This window comes from Pagrus major, chromosome 6, assembly GCF_040436345.1.
Source record: "Pagrus major chromosome 6, Pma_NU_1.0".
In the NCBI taxonomy this organism is placed as follows: Eukaryota; Metazoa; Chordata; class Actinopteri; order Spariformes; family Sparidae; genus Pagrus; species Pagrus major.
The window spans coordinates 27,067,195-27,089,730 of record NC_133220.1 but is presented as its reverse complement, the minus strand read 5'-3'; the positions used below and the strand labels follow the sequence as shown (position 1 = coordinate 27,089,730).

The following is a 22,536-nucleotide window of genomic DNA, read 5'->3' as shown; positions in this document are numbered from 1 at the left end:
CCAAACAAACAGGGCAGCATACATCAGAGTAACCACTACCGACTGCGACCTGTATTCTCTTTATACTTCAATGACTGTAGCTGCCATTAGCGAGTTAGCTCCATTAACCGTGCAGCTAGCTGGATCACCGGGGGAGTGTTGTTTTTTACACCTTGAGCATACAAGCTTTGGACTGCAGACATAACGTAAAAAGATAAATAAAAATAATTCATATTTCTTCACATTCTGTTGATAATTGATAATTAACTAAAATTCTTACATATTGCCTCTTTAAAGACAGTTCTTGCTGCACATCAAAGACTCTCACATCTAAAATGAGGGCCATGTTTGCCTTCCTTTGCTTTGTCACTACATCGTTCCCTCTGGCCTCTCGCCTGCTCTCCTGTCATGCCCACCTGCCTCCATCTACCTCCAACTGAGCTCTAATGCCTTTGAAACGTCCATTAACAGAGTTCTTCCAGCAATTGTGAGTCACAGAGGAAAATCTGTACTCAGGCTGGGTACTCATTAAACAGCTGAGACCTTGAGCTTCATGTCTTCCTGCACTCACCATTCACCGAATTACCCATTCAACAAAATTACAGAATGAACTTCTCCTTGATTACTAATGAATGCCTGACAAAAAAAGCAGCCTCATAGTGAAGCATCTTACTTTTTTCACATCTGCTCTTGACACATCAGAAGTAAAAATTTACAACAACGAAGATTGTCCAGCAGATAGAACTATTTGGGTCTAAGTTGGTCAGTGAGGCTCACTGTGCCTCGTCTCAGTAAAGTGAAATGTGTGATGTCACTCAGGAACTGTGGTAAAGGTTGGTAGAGGGAGAAACAAATGGAGACAGACTTCAGACTTGACCTCCATTAACACTTGCAACTGCCACACACACAGCCACATAAATGTAGTCGTCTGTTTGCAGCGAGGAGGGGTTCTGTTGTCTTGAGGTGGACAACATTTATTCACTGTGTGTTTATCTCTTTGTTCTGTTGAGTATTTGTCATCACTGTGAAAGATGGAGCTTGAGTTCTTTCTGTCGGTGTCTGTGTGTGGGTTTGTCCATACACGCAAAACCAAGGGACAAATGCATAATGCAGATTTTTTTTCCCTCTTTTGCACAGAGGTGAAAATGTACACATCCATCCTTTTCATCAGATTTTATAGTGTGCACATGGTCTCATCATGAAATTGTATGCATGTGCATGAGCCTGATTTCCTGGTGTTTCAGTTCAGATGCATTTGCGCAGCAATGTTCAGGCACATGATCGTGCACACTGTGAGCTGCTGACAGTGATTACTGGCTGCCGGTTCCCAGCCAGCTGATCCCTTGTCTGTCTGTTCTTCTGTCTGTCTGTCTTTCTGGAGTGTAGTTCTGCCCTGCTTCACTCTCAGCCTCATCCTCATCCTTGGCTGAAATTCTCCCATGGCTCAGTGGCACACTGCTCTGTGCTCCTTTCTGCTCTTAACTAGGCTGAGCGAGGCAAATATGTCCCAAAAATATATTGAACCAATCAACCTTTTATGTTAAAAATGGCAAGGTTTTGTAACTCTCGATGTGTCCCTTGCAGATCATTTGTTCCAGGATTCTTTGTGATTTTCTACAGTAGTTGTAGAATGTAGTAGCAAAAATGGTTTGAAAAATGTAAAGGAAATGCATATAATGTGTTTCATATTTCACTTTATAATTTTGATTCCTCTATAGTAGGACAAATAGGAGGAAGACAAAAGACACAAACACATGTATGAAAGTACTTAATGACGATGTTAAAATGACATGATTCCATTGAATTTGAATTAAATTACCATTTTTTTTCATCTGATGTACAAAACAAATGTATAGCGGTGTATTTAACCCTGACACATAACCCTGAAATTAAAGTGCAAAATGAACTTTCATGGTTGCATGGTCTTAATGCTAAGCTAAGCTAAGCTAAGCTAAACTAAACGAAGCTAAGTGTCTGTTGGCTGCAGTTCAATATTTACCTCACAGATATGAGGAATTGTTTCAATCTTCTTATCTAATCTTCTTAACGCTCGGCAAGGAACCAAATAGGTTTATTTTCCCAAAATGTTTAACTGTTTCTTTAAATAAAAATCCTGATTGTTCACATTTGAATGTGAATTATATCATGATCTTGTATTGGCCATCATTATCACACAGGAGAGGTATGTACTTGTTTCATATGAATCTGTTGAGTAACGCTGCAAGCTTACAAGCTGTGACACTATTTGAAAGCAGAAGAGGGAGGTGTGTCTGTCCGTCAGTGTGTCGTCACCACGGTTTGGAAGTAAACCTCTGTGGCAGATTAAGGCTGTGAACTGGCAGCCTAGTCCTCGGACCTGGGACCGCTCCAACCTGAGCCTCTGTTGTAAACACCCTGGAAAGTGTTGAGCATGCATCTGTGTGTGTGTGTGTGTGTGTGTGTGTGTGTGTGTGTGTGTGTGTGTGTGTGTGTGTGTGTGTGTGTGTGTCTGTGTGTAGATTCTGTTGTATGGGTGTGTTCACTTGTAATAACTGTGTGAGAGCAAGCTGAGCAACCATGTCTCTCACACACAAACACACACACACACACAATTATCGCCCTTTAACTCTCACACACAGCTCTCGTCATGGTTCAGTGGGCTTCATCTCGCTCATCATGCCACAGTGGTAGGACACTGCTGATAGTCCATATTTAAACATGCATGTGCTTCTGTTCACACACGCCGACACACACAGCACATGGCATAATGCACGCATACAGCCTCACACGGACGTATGCACTTGCAAGGAATCTTCCATGTAGACACTCAAGCTGTTTCTATCAAGTGTGTGTTGCAAGGTTTGTTTGCATGGCTTGTGAGTGACCGGGTGCATTAGACTGATTCTGTTGAGCTGTGGATGAAAGTGAGATACACTTCCTAATATGTGCACCATTCATACTTACCTGCCCCTGCTGGTTGTAAGTTAGCGGTACAACTATATTACCCGGTATGTGTGCATGTGTGGGTGGGTGTGCGTGTGTGCTTGCCACAGTGTCTGGCCTGGAGTCAGCTGTTAAGGGATGCAGCGCTGGATGAGCTTTGCCTGATGCTGACCCAGAAACGACTGTAGATGTAACCAGCAGTGACTGCTGCCCTATTAGCCCACAACCCCTGAAACACACACAGCTTTGAATGTGTGTGTCTGTATCTATATGTGTGCTCTTATGTGGATGTTTTTGATTTATGTTTTCTTTTTCTGGTTCCTCATGTGTAATTGTTGTTGCTAATGATCAATGAGTAAAGTTCAGTCTGATTACTCCCACAGGAGAATGACCCACAGGAGTGCTGACGATGATGTACAAAGTTGGAAGTGATACATGCGCGTCTGCAATTTGTGTTTATTTTGTCCTGTCTTTGTATACGTGTGCTTTAAGTGTTTTCTTCCTCTCTATTTATGCTTGCGTAAATAGTGTGTGTGCGTTCCTATGCTGTTTCTAAATTTAGATCCTTGAGCAGATGTGCGGTGTGTGTGAGCGTCCCTTTTGTGTGCATGTGTTGCCAAATGTATTCATCCGCATTAGTGCGTCGCTACGTGTATTTGTGCATTCACACAACATCTTGAGCGTGTCTTGAGTCAGCAGTGTGACAGGGTGACAGGGGCAGGAAAAGTGGGTCAGTCATGCTCTCTCCAGGCATGAGCGAGACAGACAGATGGATGGATGGATGGATGGACGGATGGATGGATGGATGGATGGATGCATGGACGGATGGATGGATGGATGCATGGATGGATTGTACAACATGACTAGAGGTGGATGTTTGCAGCTCAATGGGTGTGGCTGAGGGAAGGAAAAGGGGATTTTAAGGATGGAAGAGGGGGGGGAGTAAAGAATTACATAAGAAGTGAAGAGGCAAAGGAAAAGGATGAGAGAGGGAAAAGAGGAGCAGACTGAGATAATGAGAGGACAGCACATACTGTAACATAAAGTAGTCAATTGTGTGGACATGAAGCCTGAAATCAGTGGTGAAAATGCACAAAAATTCACTGGCATTTGTCACATTTTCAACCAGGGATGAATTTTCAAGGTAACCTAGAGCTGAAACATACTGCTATATTAGTCAATATTACCTACACTGTAGTTATAGTGTAGTACTAGGCACATATCTTACATCTCTTTATCTAGTATCACTTCTATTTCTAAATGTAAATACATTTATATAGTTGTCACATATTATAGTTTAATGCAGTTATTTACAGTTATTTTATATCTTACTTCTTGTATTGTATTTCTACTTACTCTTATTTCTTATCAAAATCTCTCTATAGTGTGTTATTTCTATTCAAGAAGGAGCAACTGTAACGTAACACAGTTCGAGATCAATAAAGTATTAATTGATTAATCAATCAGCATACAAAATTACAGTAACTTCTGTATTAGTAAGTATTTGATAAATAATTAATAATTGATTTTTTGACTAATTGTTTATTGGAAGAAAGTTACTGAACATTTCCTCATTCCAGCTGCTCAACTGTGAATATTTGCAGCTTTTTTGTTTTGTTTTATGCTCCAAAAAAAAAACAATTTGAAGACATCACCACATAAGATTAAAAAAATTGTTACTTGTTTCCCCAACTGTAAACACAAAAGTATTATATTTAGTCTCAAGTATGATATAGATGTTTTTATATAGCATTTTCAAAACAATAATAACAATAATAATACTGATCAGGCCATACGTACTTTAGTAGATCAACTGAAAATTATTCACTAATAATAATCACAATACATTTCTTATAATCATTAATGTTTTCTACATCGTCATTTATGAAAAGCAAAAATACCAGTCACTAGTTTCAGCCTCAAAGTGTGAGGATTTATAGCTTTTTCTACATTATGTCATTTTAAATGAATAAATAAATAGAAGTCTCACACACGGGCATCAGCAAATTTCACCAGTAATCAACATACACACACTCAGAGAGACACCTTACTGCTGTCCCTCACACTTAATGATCCTGAGTGACATCTGCCCCCTGGTGGTAGACTTAATGAGCTTGCCCTGGTTAGTCATAAGAAATAACCGACTCTTCCCCATGTGGCCAATTAGAAGCCAGGAAATGTGTGATGAAGACAAGGAGTCCCAACAGCTGGTCGTTCAGTTGTAGACAGACAGGAGGAGCGTGCCTCGCTCCAGGTCTGTCTCGAATATGAACACACCTCCCACGTCGAACTCTGTTTCGGATTTGTCTTCCCTCTTTAATCTCTCATTCGTTCTTTATGGGCGTCTGTTTTTTACTCTATGTTCATACACCTCCTTGCCTCTTACATCTCCTCTGGCTTTAATTTCTCCACGTTTCCTCCTGTTGTTTATGTTATTCCTCCCTCCCTGGCCCTCTGCTGCCCTCCTTCCCTCCCCGGCTGTGACCGGTGGTTGGTCTGTCAGTACAGCGTTCACCCACTGTGGGCCTGGGGTGACTTAGCACACTGCCTCTGATTACACCCCAGCAGTTGCTCATTTATCTTGCTGTGAAATGGAATAGGGGTGGGGAGAGGCCAAGAAGATATTATGGTAATACATCTCACCACTGTAAAGGCCTGGAATTTTTCTCTTAGTCATTTATTTGTAGCTTTGGTTTGCTGATGGTCTTCCCTTGACTTTTATTTCAGAGTGATGTCTTTGCTGTGGATTGCTTTGTTTGACTGCTTTACTTTAATGTGATATATTCTATAGTCTGTAGAGAGGCTTGTGTCTTTGTTGTTGTCTGTTATCTTGTTGTATAAATGCGCTTCTTAATAACAGGAAAACTGTTTTTAAAATGAGGATATACCATTTAGATTGATACATCATGGGTACATGTGTTGTTTAAGGTGAACTTCCCCAACTTTATTCATCACAGGGAATGTTATACAACAGCAACAAAATAGTTGTATTATGTACTAAATGTTGATGTCATCAGCATTTTTAGATTCTGACCCATTCTAGAGACTAAAAGTCAGGATATGTCGGCCTCTGTTGTTCTGATTTTGACTTAATTTTTTTTACATACAGTCTGTCTCTTACACGTCAAATGACTTTATGAAGATAAGTTGGTGGAATAGCCCTTTAGGATAACTTTAATATGTTGACATTATTTCATTTTGAATGTAATTAATTGGTCTGGATTATCATATTTCAAGGAAGGCAGCTTGTCCTCTTTGTTGTTTTATGAACTTATTGTTCCTGTTTTTTTACAGTGAATTATACAGGACTAATAGTAATAAATCAAGTAAAGAATTCCTCTATTTTCTAAATGAATTTCATGCTTTAATCAAATCTAATTTAATCACATACAGGAGCACTGCCTTGCTGCTTTTATTTATGGTAGACTTTCCTCTGAAGGCTGGCGTTTCTTTTTGCTGACACATGCCTCTTTGGTTGTGTTTGAACATGAGGAGCACTTTGCTAAATGACAGCTGAAGTGTGTGAAGTTTTAGGTTTGCAGTGTCCCAGGATCCCCTTATCAGTGTCGAGATGTCTCACCTGTACACACACTGAGGCCTTTTGCCGTCACATTTTCATCCTCCACTGTTCTGTTGATCACTCCCTCACTCATTCTGTCTGTCTTTATTCTCTCATACTGATGTTTTTCCGTGTAAAAGTGCTGATCTGTCCTCTAAGCCGGGGGGACCTGTTTTAAATCTGCGAGCCAATCAGCTGGCCTGTCACAGGAGACTAATGCTCCTGTTGGTCTTGAAATGCCGCCTGTCAATGAGGAGAGGCCATGATGGAGAGATCATTACCTCCAAAATGCTCCTGTACCACTAGCTTATGCATCAGTCCGTCAATAATCACATCATTAGCTGGGCAAATCTCGGCCTCAGAGAAAGTTAGCATCAAGGAGGCCTCTCATTGAGTGGTTTGTGTTATAATAGGGTTAAAATCTCCTGTAATCCTTATTGAGTGTAAATGCAAAAACATCCTGTGTGTCTGTGGAAGATGGATCGTCTCATTCACAAGCCTCTTTGAAGGCAGCGTCAGTTGTAGAGGCTTATACTGTAAGCACAACTTAGTCTTGTGTTAGCACCCACATAAATTATGATGCAGGCGCCGTATTATTGTTTATAGCGTCGGAGTCCTTGGACAGCAGATGCTGATGTTTGTCAAATTAGACAGGCGATTGTGTTGTATGAATAATGGACCGCACTCCAAGAAAAATACACTCAAGTCCTCAAATCTATTGGATGTATGGGACACATGCATAGGGTCAGAGCCATATAAAGTCACATGTATACCTTCCTCTCAATTCACTGTCAGATTGCAGCGGGGAAATTGACGCCTCTACTGCAGCCCTTTTGCTGCTCTCTGTGCTGAAACGAATCTTCTGAGGATTTCTTTCCCCTGCGTGGAGGACAACGATCAATGAAAGCAATCTGGAACATAGTAAACAGGCGAGCAGCTCCAGGGCACTCCACCATATTATAGAAAGGATTGAAAACGTGTCAGAGATTTAACCCCAACCCGCCTCGGAGCTGGTGTTTTTCTATCTCGACTCAACCAGGAGCAGATGTCAAAGGATAAGAACCAGGTTTTTTATTGTTCCATAGCTGTACTGGCAAGACTGCACCAGGTTTCTTCCCGTGTTTCTTCTCTCTGTGGGTGTATAAGCATGGCTGAAGCAATTTCTTTAACAATCTCACAGAAAGCCACATTCAGTATTTCAGTGCCTGAGTGCGTTTCCTCCTCAATTTAGAGCGTCTTCACCTCATACAAACATTGATTTGAAAGCTGCTTGTCCCTGCCACAAGGGATTTTAAAAGAAGTATATTGCAGTCACTAACATATACTGTGTACGTTACTGCATGACAGACAATATTGGTGTGTATGAAGCCACTGGAAATCCTCATACATGTGCAAAAGCAAAGAAACCATCATAAACCAGGATGCTGGAGAATCCATTGACTCAAACACAGATCTTACAGATTATGATACAATAGATCACCTGCAATATACTCTATTGATATAAACTACAAATAGGAACTGGACCTTAGGAGGCTTTTAGCTTCCTTCCACTCCTGCATAAACTCTTGTTTTCATTGCATCCAAGCTACCAGCATTCACTTTTGGTGGAATTTTGTTTTTTTTGTGTCAGCATATGTCCACCTACACAAACGACACTGAACCGCTAAACAGGTTTATTAACAAATTAATCTAAAATGCAGGCACCAACTACTTTATTTTGGCTGTTTTGGGTATCCCATCTTGCTTTGAAAGTCATGAACTGCTGATATCCTGACCTTTTTTTCAGGATTTCAAGCTAATATGACCTACCTAGGTAGCACCATGTGGTAATTCTGATAGCTTTATGTAACATTTCAGTTAATATATTCATATTTCCCTCAGTATTCTAAATTTGGCATGCATACATACATGTCTCATCTCGTAGATTCTAAATTCAGTGCAGTACTTTGCACTGAGAAGCACATTTGTACTAAACAAACTCGTGTATGTCTTTCCTTTGTTGTTGTAATACCCTGTTAGTCCAGGCGGGGGCAGCAGACTATGCCTGGCTGTGACCGTCACCTCCTTCACCACAGTCTGTACTCATCTGGCAGCTGTTGCTATGGATACAGAGCCCGGCCATTGCTGTGTTGCAAGCCCCATCAAATAGAGGAACATAGGGGGTAGTGTTGAGCTCAGAGACAGGGATGTTCACACAGACTCACACATACACACTGGCCTGCTCTGTGAATGTAAAACATTGGTCTTCCCCACATCTCTGCAGTCTGGTTTGGGACTTAACCAAAGAGCGGCTGATTATAGTGCTGTTTTGTCAAGTGCCGTACTTAAGAGCTTGAAAGGAAAGGTATTGTTGCCACCTGCAAAGAATCACTTTCAGCTGCCTGCAGTGTGGATCAGTCATCATGCATCAACTTTTCTGGTGTTGATAGATCATACTAAGGTGGTTCGGTTGCCAGTAATCACCTGGACCTGCACTTAACAAGCAGGAGAGAGAATCAGATCCCTAGTCTGGTCATGGGTCAGACTGAGCTCTCTTTGACTTCTCTACATGCCTCCTAATCATCATGACATATGGTTAAGCTCTGATCAGTGGTGATGATAATGTTAACTGTAGATAGCTGCTGCTGGTTGAATCAATTAAATGGTGATTAGCCCTGATTAACTGATTAATTAGAGCCATGAAAAAGGCTGCTCACTTAAGAGTTGATTACTTAAGACATGACTTTGGACAGCATGTGTATGTGTCACAGCTAAATTTAGCTCGTAGTAGGTCAGGTTTGAATGGCACAGATCCACTTGACTTTAAAGCCCACTTCTTTACGGTGTCCCACTTTGCAGAAACTAAATTTAACAATAAACAGCCCACTGAACGACGGCTTTATTTCTAATCATAGCCTCTGCCTGGCAACATGTCCCTTGATATTAAAAAGACAATTGAAGAGAGCAGGGGAAAAAATGATTTGTTACCTTGTATGCCAGACTGTTTGTGTATTCTACATCGATACAACACTCAGTGCCCAGCCAAACATGATGGCGCTGCCAAATCTGACTTGGCTAAGTGTAAAACAGGCTGGCACCATGGCATATGACTGTGTTTTCTGCTTTGTCACTTAGACTGGTGCTTTGTGTTGAGGGGGTTAGTGTGTCTACTATTGCCCAGTGTGCTGATTGAAATGAAAACAATTCTTAGATGCCTCTGCATAAAGACCTTTTTAAATATTGTTATTTATTTGTGGGCTGACAGTGCAGTTTATGCAGATTATTACCAATGGTTTCTGACAACCCTGAATGTGCAGGCTTACTTTTGGCTGTCTCAAATATAGCTAAACAATATGGGTGGCAATCTCTCGGAACCTAATGATTTGATTCTGAATTTGAGGGTTACGATGTGATTATAAAATGCTTATAAATGCATCATGATGCATCAAAAATGATTTATTTTTTCTTTTATTTAACTGGCAGATTTCTGATTTTCTGACTTTGCACTTACCTTCCACCCCAACTAAACAACACTCAGAGTTCTCAGCCATGCTAGCGGCTCTACGAGGCTTTACGTCTGCACACCGGTGCTATGAGCTAAATGCTAATGTCATACTAAAATCCTCACAGTGCCAATGCTGGCATGCCGACGTTTAACAGGTATAGTGTTTACTATGTTTACATCGTAGTTTTGTGTGTTAGCATGCTACCACTAAACACTAAATGCAGCTGCGCCTGATGAGAGCGTCAGGTAATTGGTCGTAAACCAAAGTATTGGACAAATACAAATTTTGACCTATGATGGAGCTAATTAAAATGTGAAGGAAGTGAAGGAAGTTTGCACAGTTCATCCTGAGGGTGAATGTCTGGACAAGATAGTTCTAGAGACATTTTACCAAAACCTCAAATGTCAAGCTTGTGGTTTACATTTGAGGCCCCTCATGCAAGATTGAAAATCAGGGGGAGGTCAGGTGATGACCAAAGTCATTGGGATATGCCCTCTGGGAAACAAAAATGTCTGTGCCAAAAAATAAAACTTTGTGTCAATCCGTCCAGTAGATATTTTACTGGATTAGTGAAAACCTTCACCTGCTGTTGGCACTAGAGGAAAATTTGGCTGATCTTTGAAATCATCAGGATGCATTCTTTGGGCACCATGAATATCTAGATACAAAATTTGATATAATAGTAGAGATATTTCACCAAACCAAAAATATCAACCTCATGGTGGCATCCGAGAAAAGATTGGGGGATCAACAAAGTTGTTAGGTTTCATCCTAAGTAGCAGATAGAGGATGGACCTGCTGATCAAATAATGCCATCCCTCAAGCCCTCATGGTGTTTGTCGTAATTATAGTACTCTAAACTGAACTAACATTTCTATCCTGTGTGCACAAGTGAAAAACTATTTTAGCCTGTAAGCTCTGAACAGTAATTTGAGGAAAATGCAGAATGTCGTTCTCATGTGAATGTTCCTATAGAATTGCACATACAGCTTATAAAACCTCCATTACAGGGCTTCCTCCAGTAAAAGTAATCAAGTGTCAGTAAGTTTGGATTTTGGCCTGAGCCCAGGTCTTGAATCAACAACCTCAGCTACTTCTCAGTACACACAAGTTAGATTAATTTCAGGAACAGCAGTTGGGTCATACAAAGAAATCTATGTAGTATAAATGTAGCTGTAGGTTTTGTATATCAAGCTGTATATCAAGCGAGTTACCACGGCCCTCCATTATGTAATGACACTGCTCATCTGGAGCGTGAAGGGCCCGTACAGCTCCGTGACTCCTGCCATTTCCAAATCAGCAGAAATTGGTCAAACCTTTCCTTTCCCACTATGAGCAGGAGGATCAAGTTTCTGTGAAGTTTGGTTTTTCCATGCTGTGAATACAGATGTCAACTGCCAGCGGAGGGTCTGGCTGGTGCCATGTCTGGCGCTGCATGTCTGAGCAAAGCCTTGGCTGGCTGATCAGAGCTGAGGGGTGCAGGGGTGGGCTCAATGGGAGATGCCTGGAAAGTAGTGAAGCTTTTCGCATTTCAGCTGTGTCTAAAACTCTTTTGATGTTTTGTCTGGCTTACTCTGGTGTTCTCTTTCTGTGCGACAGACCCTGCCTCTCTTTGCCTCGCTCTCCTGCATGAACCACTGCTCCCCCACTTCCCTTCTGTCATGGATTGCGTGTCTCCTTCTCAAAATCGCGCTTGTTTTAGAGGGCTTATGGAAAATCTATAACAGGTGGGCTGTGTTTGAAGGATATGTCTTTTCTAATTATCTGTTGCAAAGGGATTTTGGTGGGTGGTTGCTGGGCCAAATGTTCTCCCAACCCAGTCCTGTCGTCTGACTGCTCTTTGTTGCCTGTGAGTCGAATTTAATTCAGATAACTAATCAATTAAACAATACACTACAAACCAGGTCAGGCACAAGGAGTTTAGACATCAGTTTTGCATCAAAAATGTACTTTTCGATTCAGTTACCATGATGAATTGATAAGGTGTCAGCTATTAAATTGATTGGCAATTATTTTGATAATCAATTAATCCATTTGAGCAATTTTTAATAAAAAGAAAAAGTCAAAATTCTCTGATTCCAGCTACTTAAATGTAAATATATTTTTTGTATTTTTACCCCTTTATGACAGTAAACTGAATATCTTTGGGTTGTGGACAAAACAAGACATTTGAGGACATCATCTCGGGCTTTTGGAAACACTGATAGAGATTTTTCACCATTTTCTGATTTTTTTATTGATCAATCAACTCATCAATTTATCAAGAAAAGAATCGTTAGATTAAACGACAGTTAACCCTAATTGTTAGTTCTTGATATTTAAATAATGTTGATACCGGCAAAAGAGACCATGGTGAGGCATTAGAATCAAAAGCGATAAGAACAATCTTTGGTTGGTCTGCCTTAGTTAGTTCAGTATCAAGCCTTCAGGATCAGTACCGTGCCATTTGTTGACCATCGGGGCCAGCATTGCCTTGTCATCACAGTTAACCTTGCAAGGCACTGCAGTAGCAGTTAATGGGCTTATGGTGTTAACATACTTGGCGCCGGTTTGATTGAGCTGACTAGCTGCCTTAAAGGCTTAAATTGAGGTGAGATGTGATCTTCTTGACCTTCCCGCTCATAAGATGGGTGACAGATTGCTGGTGAGGTATCCACAGAATATCAATCTCTAACAAACTCACTGTATTTGCACTACAGTTGGACCGCCATGGACCCACTTTGGAGCCAACAAAAAGACTGAAATCCACACGTTGTGGGTGCACTAAAGGAGGGTGGTTTTAAAGTAGTCAGCTGTTATTTTAAGTAATGGACAGGAAAGAGAAAAGAGAAAGGAAATGTGGTGGAAAGGTATTCGACCTCAGACCAGAAACAGCATATTATGTTGGGTAGCGGCAAAGTGAGTTTGAGTTGACTCCCAGACCCTGTGCATACTTTGGTCCCAGCTAACACCTCGGCACCAGCCAATGAAACGATAGTGGTCAGTTATCTTCCACTCCTTTCGAGGGCATTGAGGACATTGTTCAAGGTAATGTCCTGCATGAATTTGGCTAAATACTTAAACTGTCTGTTATGGGTGATCCAAAGACATAAAAGTTTAAGTAATCCACAATCTGTCCCACTGTCTGAACAGCTTCCTACTATGTTTGAGTCAGTAATCTTTTTAAAGTCAGGCGATGGTGCCAACCTGGTCCATGTCAGTACTGGACATCAAAACACTCCTAGTATTAAAAACAATATATTCACACTAGGTGCTGATCAGTAGATAAGTGGATATTCCATGTCAGCACCTGCAAAGTACCCAAAAATAGTAGGAAAGATAGTGCTATCTACTGTATCAACACAAAGTGATGATGATCCCCTCATTCATCAATGCAGCAGTCCTTCAGGGCCTCTTCATTCACACTGTCACTGAGGGATTTCTGCTCATTTTCATTAAAACACTGTTTTTCATCAAGATAAGCTGACACAAAGAGAAAGTGAGGGGAGGACAGATTCTACGTAACTGGATTAAAGCTTATGCAACAGCTCCTTGAGGTGCCGTTGCTTGTACGTCAGCTCCTCCTCCTCCTCCTCCTTTTTCCTCTTCCTCTTCCTCCTCCTGCTCCTTCTTCCTCCTCATCCTTCTTCCTCTTCCTCTTCCTCCTCCTTCTTCCTCCTCTTCCTCCTCCTCCTTCTTCTCCTTATCTTCCTCCTCCTTCCTCTTCCTCCTCCTTCTCCTCATCCTTCTCCTTCTCCTCCTACTCTTCTTTTTCCTCCTCCTATTTTTCTTCTTCTTCCTCCTCTTCCTCCTCCTCCTATACTTCTTCTTCACCTCACTAATCTCTGTCATGACTTACAATAATCAGTCAGCTAACTTTGCTTTTTTTCAAACATTTCACAGGGTGATGTTTGGCTCAAGGGCCAGACTGGATCCAATAGCTTTTCATTGTAGACCTTGATTCCATTTTCTATAATACTACTTGCCCTTAAGCCATCAAAAGTTTGATTAACAAAAGTACAGAAAGATCAAAATGAATGGTGCTTTTTAGACAGGGTTTTTAAAAATCTTTATAAAAGCTTCAACTCTAGGCTTTCAGTGTGTACAGACACTGAGGGTGTGGGTTTGAAAGGCAAGGGCACTTAGGCCACTAAGGAGGGTCTAACAAAACCTGATACTGTGAGTGGGTATTGTAGGATCCAGCATTTTTGAAGTTTGACACATACTAGAGTGTAAAAGAATCAACGTTTTGACCTCTGCTTTACCAGTTTTGACTTTATTTTTAAAACCAGTCTCTTGCAAGTATCCCTATTTTATGGAGTGTGTATCCCTTCAATGTTACCAGGAAAAATGTGAGCAAGGAGACACTGTCGTGACCATTGAAGATGTGAACTTAATAGATACCCTGCAGGGAAACAAGATGAACAGATGTTTGAAGTACATCCCGGGTTTGTGCTCTCATCTCTTCTTTTAAAGCCCCAATGGTAGGACTTTAGGAGGTTTGTCATGTTACATACAACCCTGATTCCCAAAAAGTTGAGACGCAGTGTAAAACATACAAATAATCTGTGTAACCAACAAGAGATTTACAAAGTAGTAGTAATATCCTTTATACAATCATGTGCTTCACAGAGTGGTGAACCTCGCTCCATCCTTGCTTCTGAACGACCAAGCCTTTCGAGGTATATATAGAAGTATATATTTACAAACATCAATTAGGTTGACGAGGTTACATATTCTCTTTGTACTGTTTTCAATAGAGAAATGTCAAATTATCACATTTTGTTTTATTCACGTTGTACGCAGCATCCAGACATATTTGAAATTAGGGTTGTATTTCCAACGCAAATCTCATGGTGACATGGTGCCACTGCCTGTTGGGGTCCCATTGCTCTCCAGTAATTGATGTGTACACGGGCACGTCAGGGTGTGTATTAGGCTGTCTTGGCCTGAATGTTGTGACCTGTTGTGAGGATTACTACACAGTGATGTGTCTGGGTGGGACGGGGCCAAGAGCAGAGTTTCTTCCCAGGAGGAGCTTAGACAGTGGGGTGAAGACTGAACCTTTCCTCCCAGACTGTTTACCAAACAGCCACATTGTCTATTAGCTGTGACACCAATTATGGTTAATCAAGTGTGTCACTCATTACTTCAATGAATTATGTTTGTAGACATGAGCCTGGATTCACTAAAGCTGTCATGAGTCATAAGAAGTATAATATATTGAAAGTGTAATAAAACACAATTTGCTTTCTAACAATAAAATACAGTGTAAGACACAGTTTCCAAGTCTGGAAAATCTGATTGTAAAAACACATTTTATTTGAGAGCTTTGCTTTCAAAAATTCTGTTCATTCCTAATTTTTAGTGTGTACAAAAACATCAGAGCATATAAATAAGTGTCTTAGAGAATTGACATATTAAGACAATACTGTTGAAAGCACAGCAGTAAATGTTTTGTGAAGACGGGTTTCTACCAGGGTTATATATTGACATTTTAATTGCAGTGTGAGCCTGACAGCATCTAAAACAGACTCAACTTGACAATCTGATAAGCAGCAATGTGACCATAATTACATTTTGCACCCCCTCCACTTTTGTTAGTTACGTTGATGTGAATGACAGACAAAATCCTGGTTCAATTTAAAGTAAAAAGCAGTCGTATCATGTCCGTGGGATGTGCGTGTTGTGCTACGAATTGTATTTTGATCGTATGAACCTACAATCATTCTGCCAACCAGTGCAGAATGCTCCTCTGTACTATGCTAACAATCTCAATCATCTTATTAAACACACACAGAGACGCACACACATACACACAGTTTCCATGGAAACAGGATCCAGGGCCTTTTATGACTGGTTGTTTGCCCAAGACAACTAAAAATGGTCTCAGCAGCCATGCAAAGATGGGAGATAAATCATTTGGATAATAAATAACGGGACATGTACTAATAAAGAACGTGATAAGATGTTTGTTGTTGCCTGAAGCAGCATTGTTATTGAGGTTAGATCAAGACGTTGTCATATTCATCAGGCAGATTCTCTCACTTGTCCATTTGTGTGACATCATGCATCTCCGCTCTGTTTTTCTGTTATGTTGTCATACTGTTTGTGCTGTGTTTGCACACATTGCTCTGCCTGTAATGTGGACACTCACTGTAATGGCCACACACAGACACTCATTCGGAATCAAGCACACACGCGCACACACACATACGGACACTTTCCAGCCGTGCTGCCCTTCAGTAGCCTAATGTGTGTCTGAGGTCCAGATGGCGTGGCGGTGGGAGGGCTGATTCACAGTGTTAGCCGTAGTGCTAGCAGTCTTAGTTTTGGCTAACCCCGGCTGGTTGGAGAGGGAGAGCCTGCAGCCAGCTACCCCTCCGAGCGACAATGGCAAGTGTACAATTCACGGCTATGCCACACAGCATCTAGCTCTGCTGTTGTTGCAGGATAAACTTGTGTGTTTCTTGCTGTGGGAGCCAAACCGTGTGGTCGTTTGACACTTCACTGTGATTTATGACAGTGTCACTGTAACTCTTGCAAAGTGCTTATGTCTGCTTGCCTTATTTTTAGTTGTTTTGATGCCATTCCCACATGTTTTCCTGTTTGTGTCCACAATGGTAGGAAGCAAGCTGAACAAGGACCTGAAGCATTATCTGAGCCAGCGCTTCCAGAAATCCTCGCCTGACCACGAACTGCAGCAGACCATCCGAGACAACCTTTACCGTCACGCCGTGCCTTGTGAGTGCCATGACCATCTCACACCTCACTCTGTTGTTCCTTTATCTCACGCTCTCTGTGTCCTGGCCTTTTATGTGAACCATTCGGATAATATTCTGACTTTACACTGCGTTTGTTGAGTTCCCACAGGACATCATCTTGTAAACATCCTCATGAAAAACAAAGAACCCTTTAGATCAGTGTGAACCATTGTCTTAGCTCCAGGCATGATCACTTCTAGGTCCATGTGATGATAAAGTGCAGCATCCACACGCAGACACTTTGGATGGTTATCTAATTAAGGCCGATTATTTCAGTCTAATCCAAGCAGGGTTCCTCTTGCCTTTTGACCAATACTGGCTGTGCAGTTAGCCAGGCCAAGTACTTCATATCCTCTTTGCAAACAACCCTAATGTTCTTGGGTGATCGTTTTGATGACCCTTCATCCCTCTTCATCCCAAAATGGACTTTTCTGCTTGCCTCCCAAGCTCATAACAATAAGTTTGGTTCATACAAAGTCACCCACCCTCCACCTATCCAATCAGCATGATGTTTGCTTTACTAATATTGTCTGATCAGTTGGAGGGAAAGTCTGGTGTCTCCACAGTGGATAGACTAGTATCTCATGTCCATGGGATCAATAGCACCAGTAATTATAGACGCTGTGGCTTCATCCAAGTCTCTCGCCCTCGATCACTAACCAGTATCCTCTGCCAGAGCTGGCTGTGCAATCCAGGAAATACAGGCTTGTGTCTTTTGACTGTTTTTCTCCTGAGTGTCGCAAAGATCTAAAGACTCCCTTTTTTTTTTTTTGCTGCTGCATTGTCATGGGCTAAGGTTCCATTTCAGTTTAAACACTCCCAGAAACCCCAGGACAAAGATGATTACTTTCCATGAAGTTTACTGAGAATCTTGTGAAACTAGAAACACAATACAACAAAATGTATGTATTATTAAATAAATCAAACATCATAGCAGTATTTGGTACATAGCATGGCTTAGCTATCCTAGTGGCAGCAAAATACAGAGCTAGCTTAGCTTTGCAACAGAATTGGCATCTCAGCAGTCTCGATATTCACATAAACTCAAATTACTTCATAACTTTATGTTGCTGGATGAATAATACTCACAGACGTTGCTTTAGCAAAGAGGGAGGGTAAATAGCCTGCTAACTGAAGAGCTGATGACTGTGCTGACATAACTGTAGCTGCTCACAGAACTGTAACTGCTACTTTGTTGCTATGGTTACGAAAATAAACAAATGACACAGAACTATGTTGTTCTAGAAAGGCACACATTTTCTAGGGGCATAACATGCATATTTCTCTTATAGCTGCTGCACAAAGGTTGAAGTAGATATTTGAAGTGTTGTATTCTTCTCTGCTATGAAAAGCATCCCTCAAAGATGTTGTTGGTGCTAACGATGCTACATTGTAGCGTTAACACCATAATAGTAGAGTGATAGATGTGATAACTGTGCAACTCTGTAAATGGGGGGTGTTAAACAGAAAGATGGTGAGACTGATGAATCATGCTGCATGATGCCAATCTTGTTTTATCCCTGATTTGCATATAACACTGAAATCAGCAGCATGGACCAATCAGAGCAAAGCTCATCATTGCAATGATGCTGGAGTTGGAAATCCCTACTGGCTTTTGACACAGTATGCCTCACTTATAAACATGGAGAGAGGGGAAGAGAGAAGACGAATTGATAAGGGTGCAACTGCTGCCTGCGCTGATTGTGTGTAGCTCCATGCATCATCTTTATCTCTACTTCTTTTACTGAATACAATCATCACTGTATAATTTATACAATAAACATATATTTCAAGTACCAAAATTAAATGTACTGAATGCAAAAAATAACTTTTTTCTAGGTTATTACTTTTCACTTTCTCCTTCACCATATATTTTTTTAAGCTTGAGCTGTTTTGCAGTTAATTTCGGACCTGAAAGGACGCGGCTCCCATTTCCCCAAACCTGTGCCTTTCCCATAACGGTTCTCATCCGTTGGCTTTCCAATTAGTTTATTCGCAGCCCTCTCACGCAAATTACTATCTGTATTCAGGATGCTTGTTTAAGGGACTTTATCTGCATTACCTCCACTGCCATATGTCAGCCAGACACTGGTGGAGGGTGGGGGTCTGGCCATGATGGCCATTTTAATCACAGAGTGGTCTATGGCACACTAGTAAAAATCCTTGTGTTGTTAGGAGTAAACAAAGCATGAAGGTGTTCCCCAGGCCATATGTTTTATAGGACTGTAAAGGTTCTGTTGTCATGCACTTAGGAAGGTGACATAAACATAACATTATCAAATACATTGCAGCAGCTTAATTTTTTCTGCGTATTATGGCGGGGCATGTTACACAGTCCATGAATAAGTACTCCCTTATGCCCTTCACACTCACAGAATAATAAAGGAAAGCATATTTACATTTATGTTGTGATAGTGCTAGTTTCAGTGCGATGGCTTTGCTGAGACTGCTTTGGCCTGTGATTGTGAGAGGGCAGTGTGTGTCCATGTTGACGTATGTCCAAAGGGTGTTCAAAGTGCTGTCCATGTGCATGTGTAGGTGTAGGTGTGATTAATGCACAGTGAGCAGGTGGAGAAACAGATGGAGAAGTGTGGCTGTGGATGTTAGGTCTTTTCCTGCCTCTAAATCAGACAAAATGGTAACTCTGCTTAACCTACCTTTCCATACATTTGTGTGACCCTATCTAGTGCACAATGTTCTGGCCAATTATTTTTTTAATAAAGTTAACGCCTGCACACTTACTTCAACCCACAAGTTGAATTAAAACAACATTTCAATCCCACTTGGATATTCTTGGATAGCCACAGTCACGGCTATAATTGTTGAGTTTGACTTAATGATAGAAAATAAATAAATACATTTTGTGCATTTGTCAGCTAATCATTATTGAAAATACTGTTTATTCAGCAGTGTTGCAGCAGCAGTTGGAGAAATAATTAATTCAAATAATTAGTTAATTGAATTAATATGCCAGTAATCTAACCATCTGTACGGCGCAGTAATGAAAGACAAAGAAGCTTTCATGTTTACAGAGATTTTCTACTTTTTTTATGACCAATTCCCCGTGCACTACCACTCATTGTTTCTGTAACTCACCGTGTTGGCCTGAGCACGGTGTCACTGATTCTCTGAATCGCAGGATCATGTTGCTTTTCACCCAATAGCAAGGAGTTCCACTCATACTTATGGGGGTACCTATATTCCAACCCCCTCTACACTGGGGTGCTAAAAAATAACCAAAAAGGGAAATGATAAGGACATGATCCCCCACTGGCTTCCCACCTTTCAAACTGGGAACGGTAGACGGCTTGATGGAGGCCAGTGACAATGTTAGAGTTGTAACTTTTTTTTAATCTTTTCACTTAAGTCTCTCTTTTCAACTCAACGGCGACTGCTTGAGCACCACTTCAACGGATACCAATAGAAAACTATTTACATGTCAAGATCTGGAACTTCGACGCAAGTCATTGCATCACACTGAAAAAAGGGTGAAAGGCTTACCTCTGGCTAGTTTTGAAATAATGCAATAACGTTTTAACCTTTTTAATTAATGCAACACTTGGACTTTTGGGGGCCACTTTGAATTCTGTTCAGTCCTGACAAAACTTTTGGGGCTCTCTTTGAGTTTTGATGATCACCTTATGCAGACTGCTATAAGAATAGTTAATCTGAGGTGGTTAGGGGAAAAAGTAGCTAACATAAACCACGAAAAGACATTCAGTGAAATTACTAACATAATATGAAACTACATTTGAGATTCAGTACACTTAAGGTATTTCTTTTAAGGTTTTAAGGTTTAAGTTCATGAAGTTAGTTGCAAACATAAACGAGTCCCTTCTTACATCTCCAAAAAGTCAGTTGTTCTCATAACCCTGTTAAAATATGAAGCACAGCACTCCCACCCTCCCCCATCTGCTCAGGCGTCCGACGGCTTCCCTTGTGGTCACCCCATCCGCGCGTTCAGCATTCCCAGTCTCCCATTAGCCCCACCAACCCTCCACCCCCTCTCCCCTACTCTCATTCCTGACCCCCCCAACTCATGACACCGCTGCCTCTGGTCCTCTCGCTGCTGCTGCTGCTGCTGCTGCTCCCTTTCTCCCTCTGTATCGCTCATCCTCTGTCTCATTCTGCCTGCCAGTTGATCGGAGCAGCAGCAAGAGGACGAGACGATTACTCTGTTTGGTTCACACCTGATTTTACAGCTCAGCATTCTGTGTCTACGAGCATTGAAAAGGGAGCCCTGGTCTCTCCTGCATCTAGGCAAGTAGCAGTATTGTCTGCCGTGGCTGTTGTGATGCTGATGACTTGGTGTTCGCTTGTCAAATGAGCGAGGTTTGCAGAGGCTAGTGTTCACGTGCGCGTGTGATGAATTGCGGGGCTAGCAGCACAGACGATTGGACGACCTGTATATAGGCTAAGAGGGCGGCTCGGAGGGAGGTGGGGGCTGAAGCCGCGGGGATGGAGATGGGGGTGGGGTGGAGTTTGGGTGTGGGAGGGGGGGAAGAAGGGGGGATGGGCAGAGAGGAGAGAGGGAGGGAATAGAGAGATGCAAAAACATTCTCACACACTCAAATCAATGCAAGCCCTAGCTAGCCAGTCACGCTAACACAAACATATGACTTGTGGTTGTATGGGACTGGCTGGTTTGGTCATCTCTTGCCTCTGTGTGTGCCTACAGTGTGAAGCAGCCTCTCCGGTGTTGGTTTGGTGACGTTACAGATTGCACTCACAGATGCAATCACTTTGTGTCACCTGAACAAAAGAAATTCTCTCACTCACTGTGCCGTTCCTAAACAGCAGAAGGTGGTAAAAGAAAGCCTAAGGAAGATTTAGAAGTGAACATCACGCTTTGTTGACTTGTATCTCACAAGACGAGGATGTGTGTCAGTCAAATAATCTGTGTGTGTCTACTGTTCGACGTGCATTACACGAGGGATGTTGTTTTCTGTCAAGGCTAGGTAAGCACATTTGGACATGTCTCTGCAATGACACGTCTTTCCCGTTAAACCAGTTTGTTGAATTACACTGGATCGCAAAGCCATGTTTGCTTTGCCCTGCATTTGACTTCAACCTACAGGTGATGTGATGGCCACATATACAACAACTTCTGTATGGATACAACTTCTGTATTTAAACAGATCATCTGGACTTTGGAATAGTTAATAGTAAACTGATCTCTCTGTTGACTGGAGTGGACACAAAGGAGACGCTTTCAGTAAGGCAGCTTTATTAACCTCTTGCTTGAGCTTTTGATACGGACTGGCATGGACTTGTTTAGCTTCACAGATGGTTTAGCATGTATTACTACCATACAATAATGTAGTTAAGAAATGCACTTATCTTTTCATTCTGAGAGCTAGCTAAGATGATTGATACTACTTCCATATTTGTCTGTTAATTTCATAGCTAGAGTCAGGAGCTGGTTAGCTTAGCACAGCAATAAAGACTGGAAAAAGGGTTGAAACCATGGATCTAACACTTGGCGCATGAAGCCAAAAAAGCTTGACGTCTCTTGTATAAAATTACCTGGATCTTCCATTGTGGGGCCAAAGGAGTGTGCGCACTACAGCCTTCTGCCGACCGAGCCGGCAATCTTCCGGTTTAGCGGCTGGCTACCTTGAATGGGGATAAAATGATTTAATCATGCGGCTTTCCACGTTTTGATAGTGAAATTCGACTCATTTTGTGACGCTCCCAAAGCGCTTCTTTCAATGTAAGCTCATGGGACCCAGTGCATCACGTGACATTGTAATTAATCGGTTTGGTACAACAAAAGTTGGCTTCAAAGCTTGGCTCTCTTCCTGGGGTCTCAGTTGAAACAGACTCGCTAGCTTGGACCTGTACCTAT

General features: G+C 41.6%; 1 protein-coding gene across 5 annotated transcripts in view; it reads left to right on the top strand.

Annotated features, from left to right (window-relative positions):
• magi1b (membrane associated guanylate kinase, WW and PDZ domain containing 1b) overlaps positions 1-22,536 on the top strand; it is a 144,064-nt gene that overhangs the window by 48,803 nt on the left and 72,725 nt on the right. For all 5 annotated transcript variants that reach the window (XM_073468114.1, XM_073468118.1, XM_073468117.1 and 2 more), the window contains exon 2: positions 16,552-16,668. In XM_073468114.1, coding sequence (XP_073324215.1) covers positions 16,552-16,668 — 117 coding nt within the window. The remainder of the gene's footprint in view (positions 1-16,551; positions 16,669-22,536) is intronic.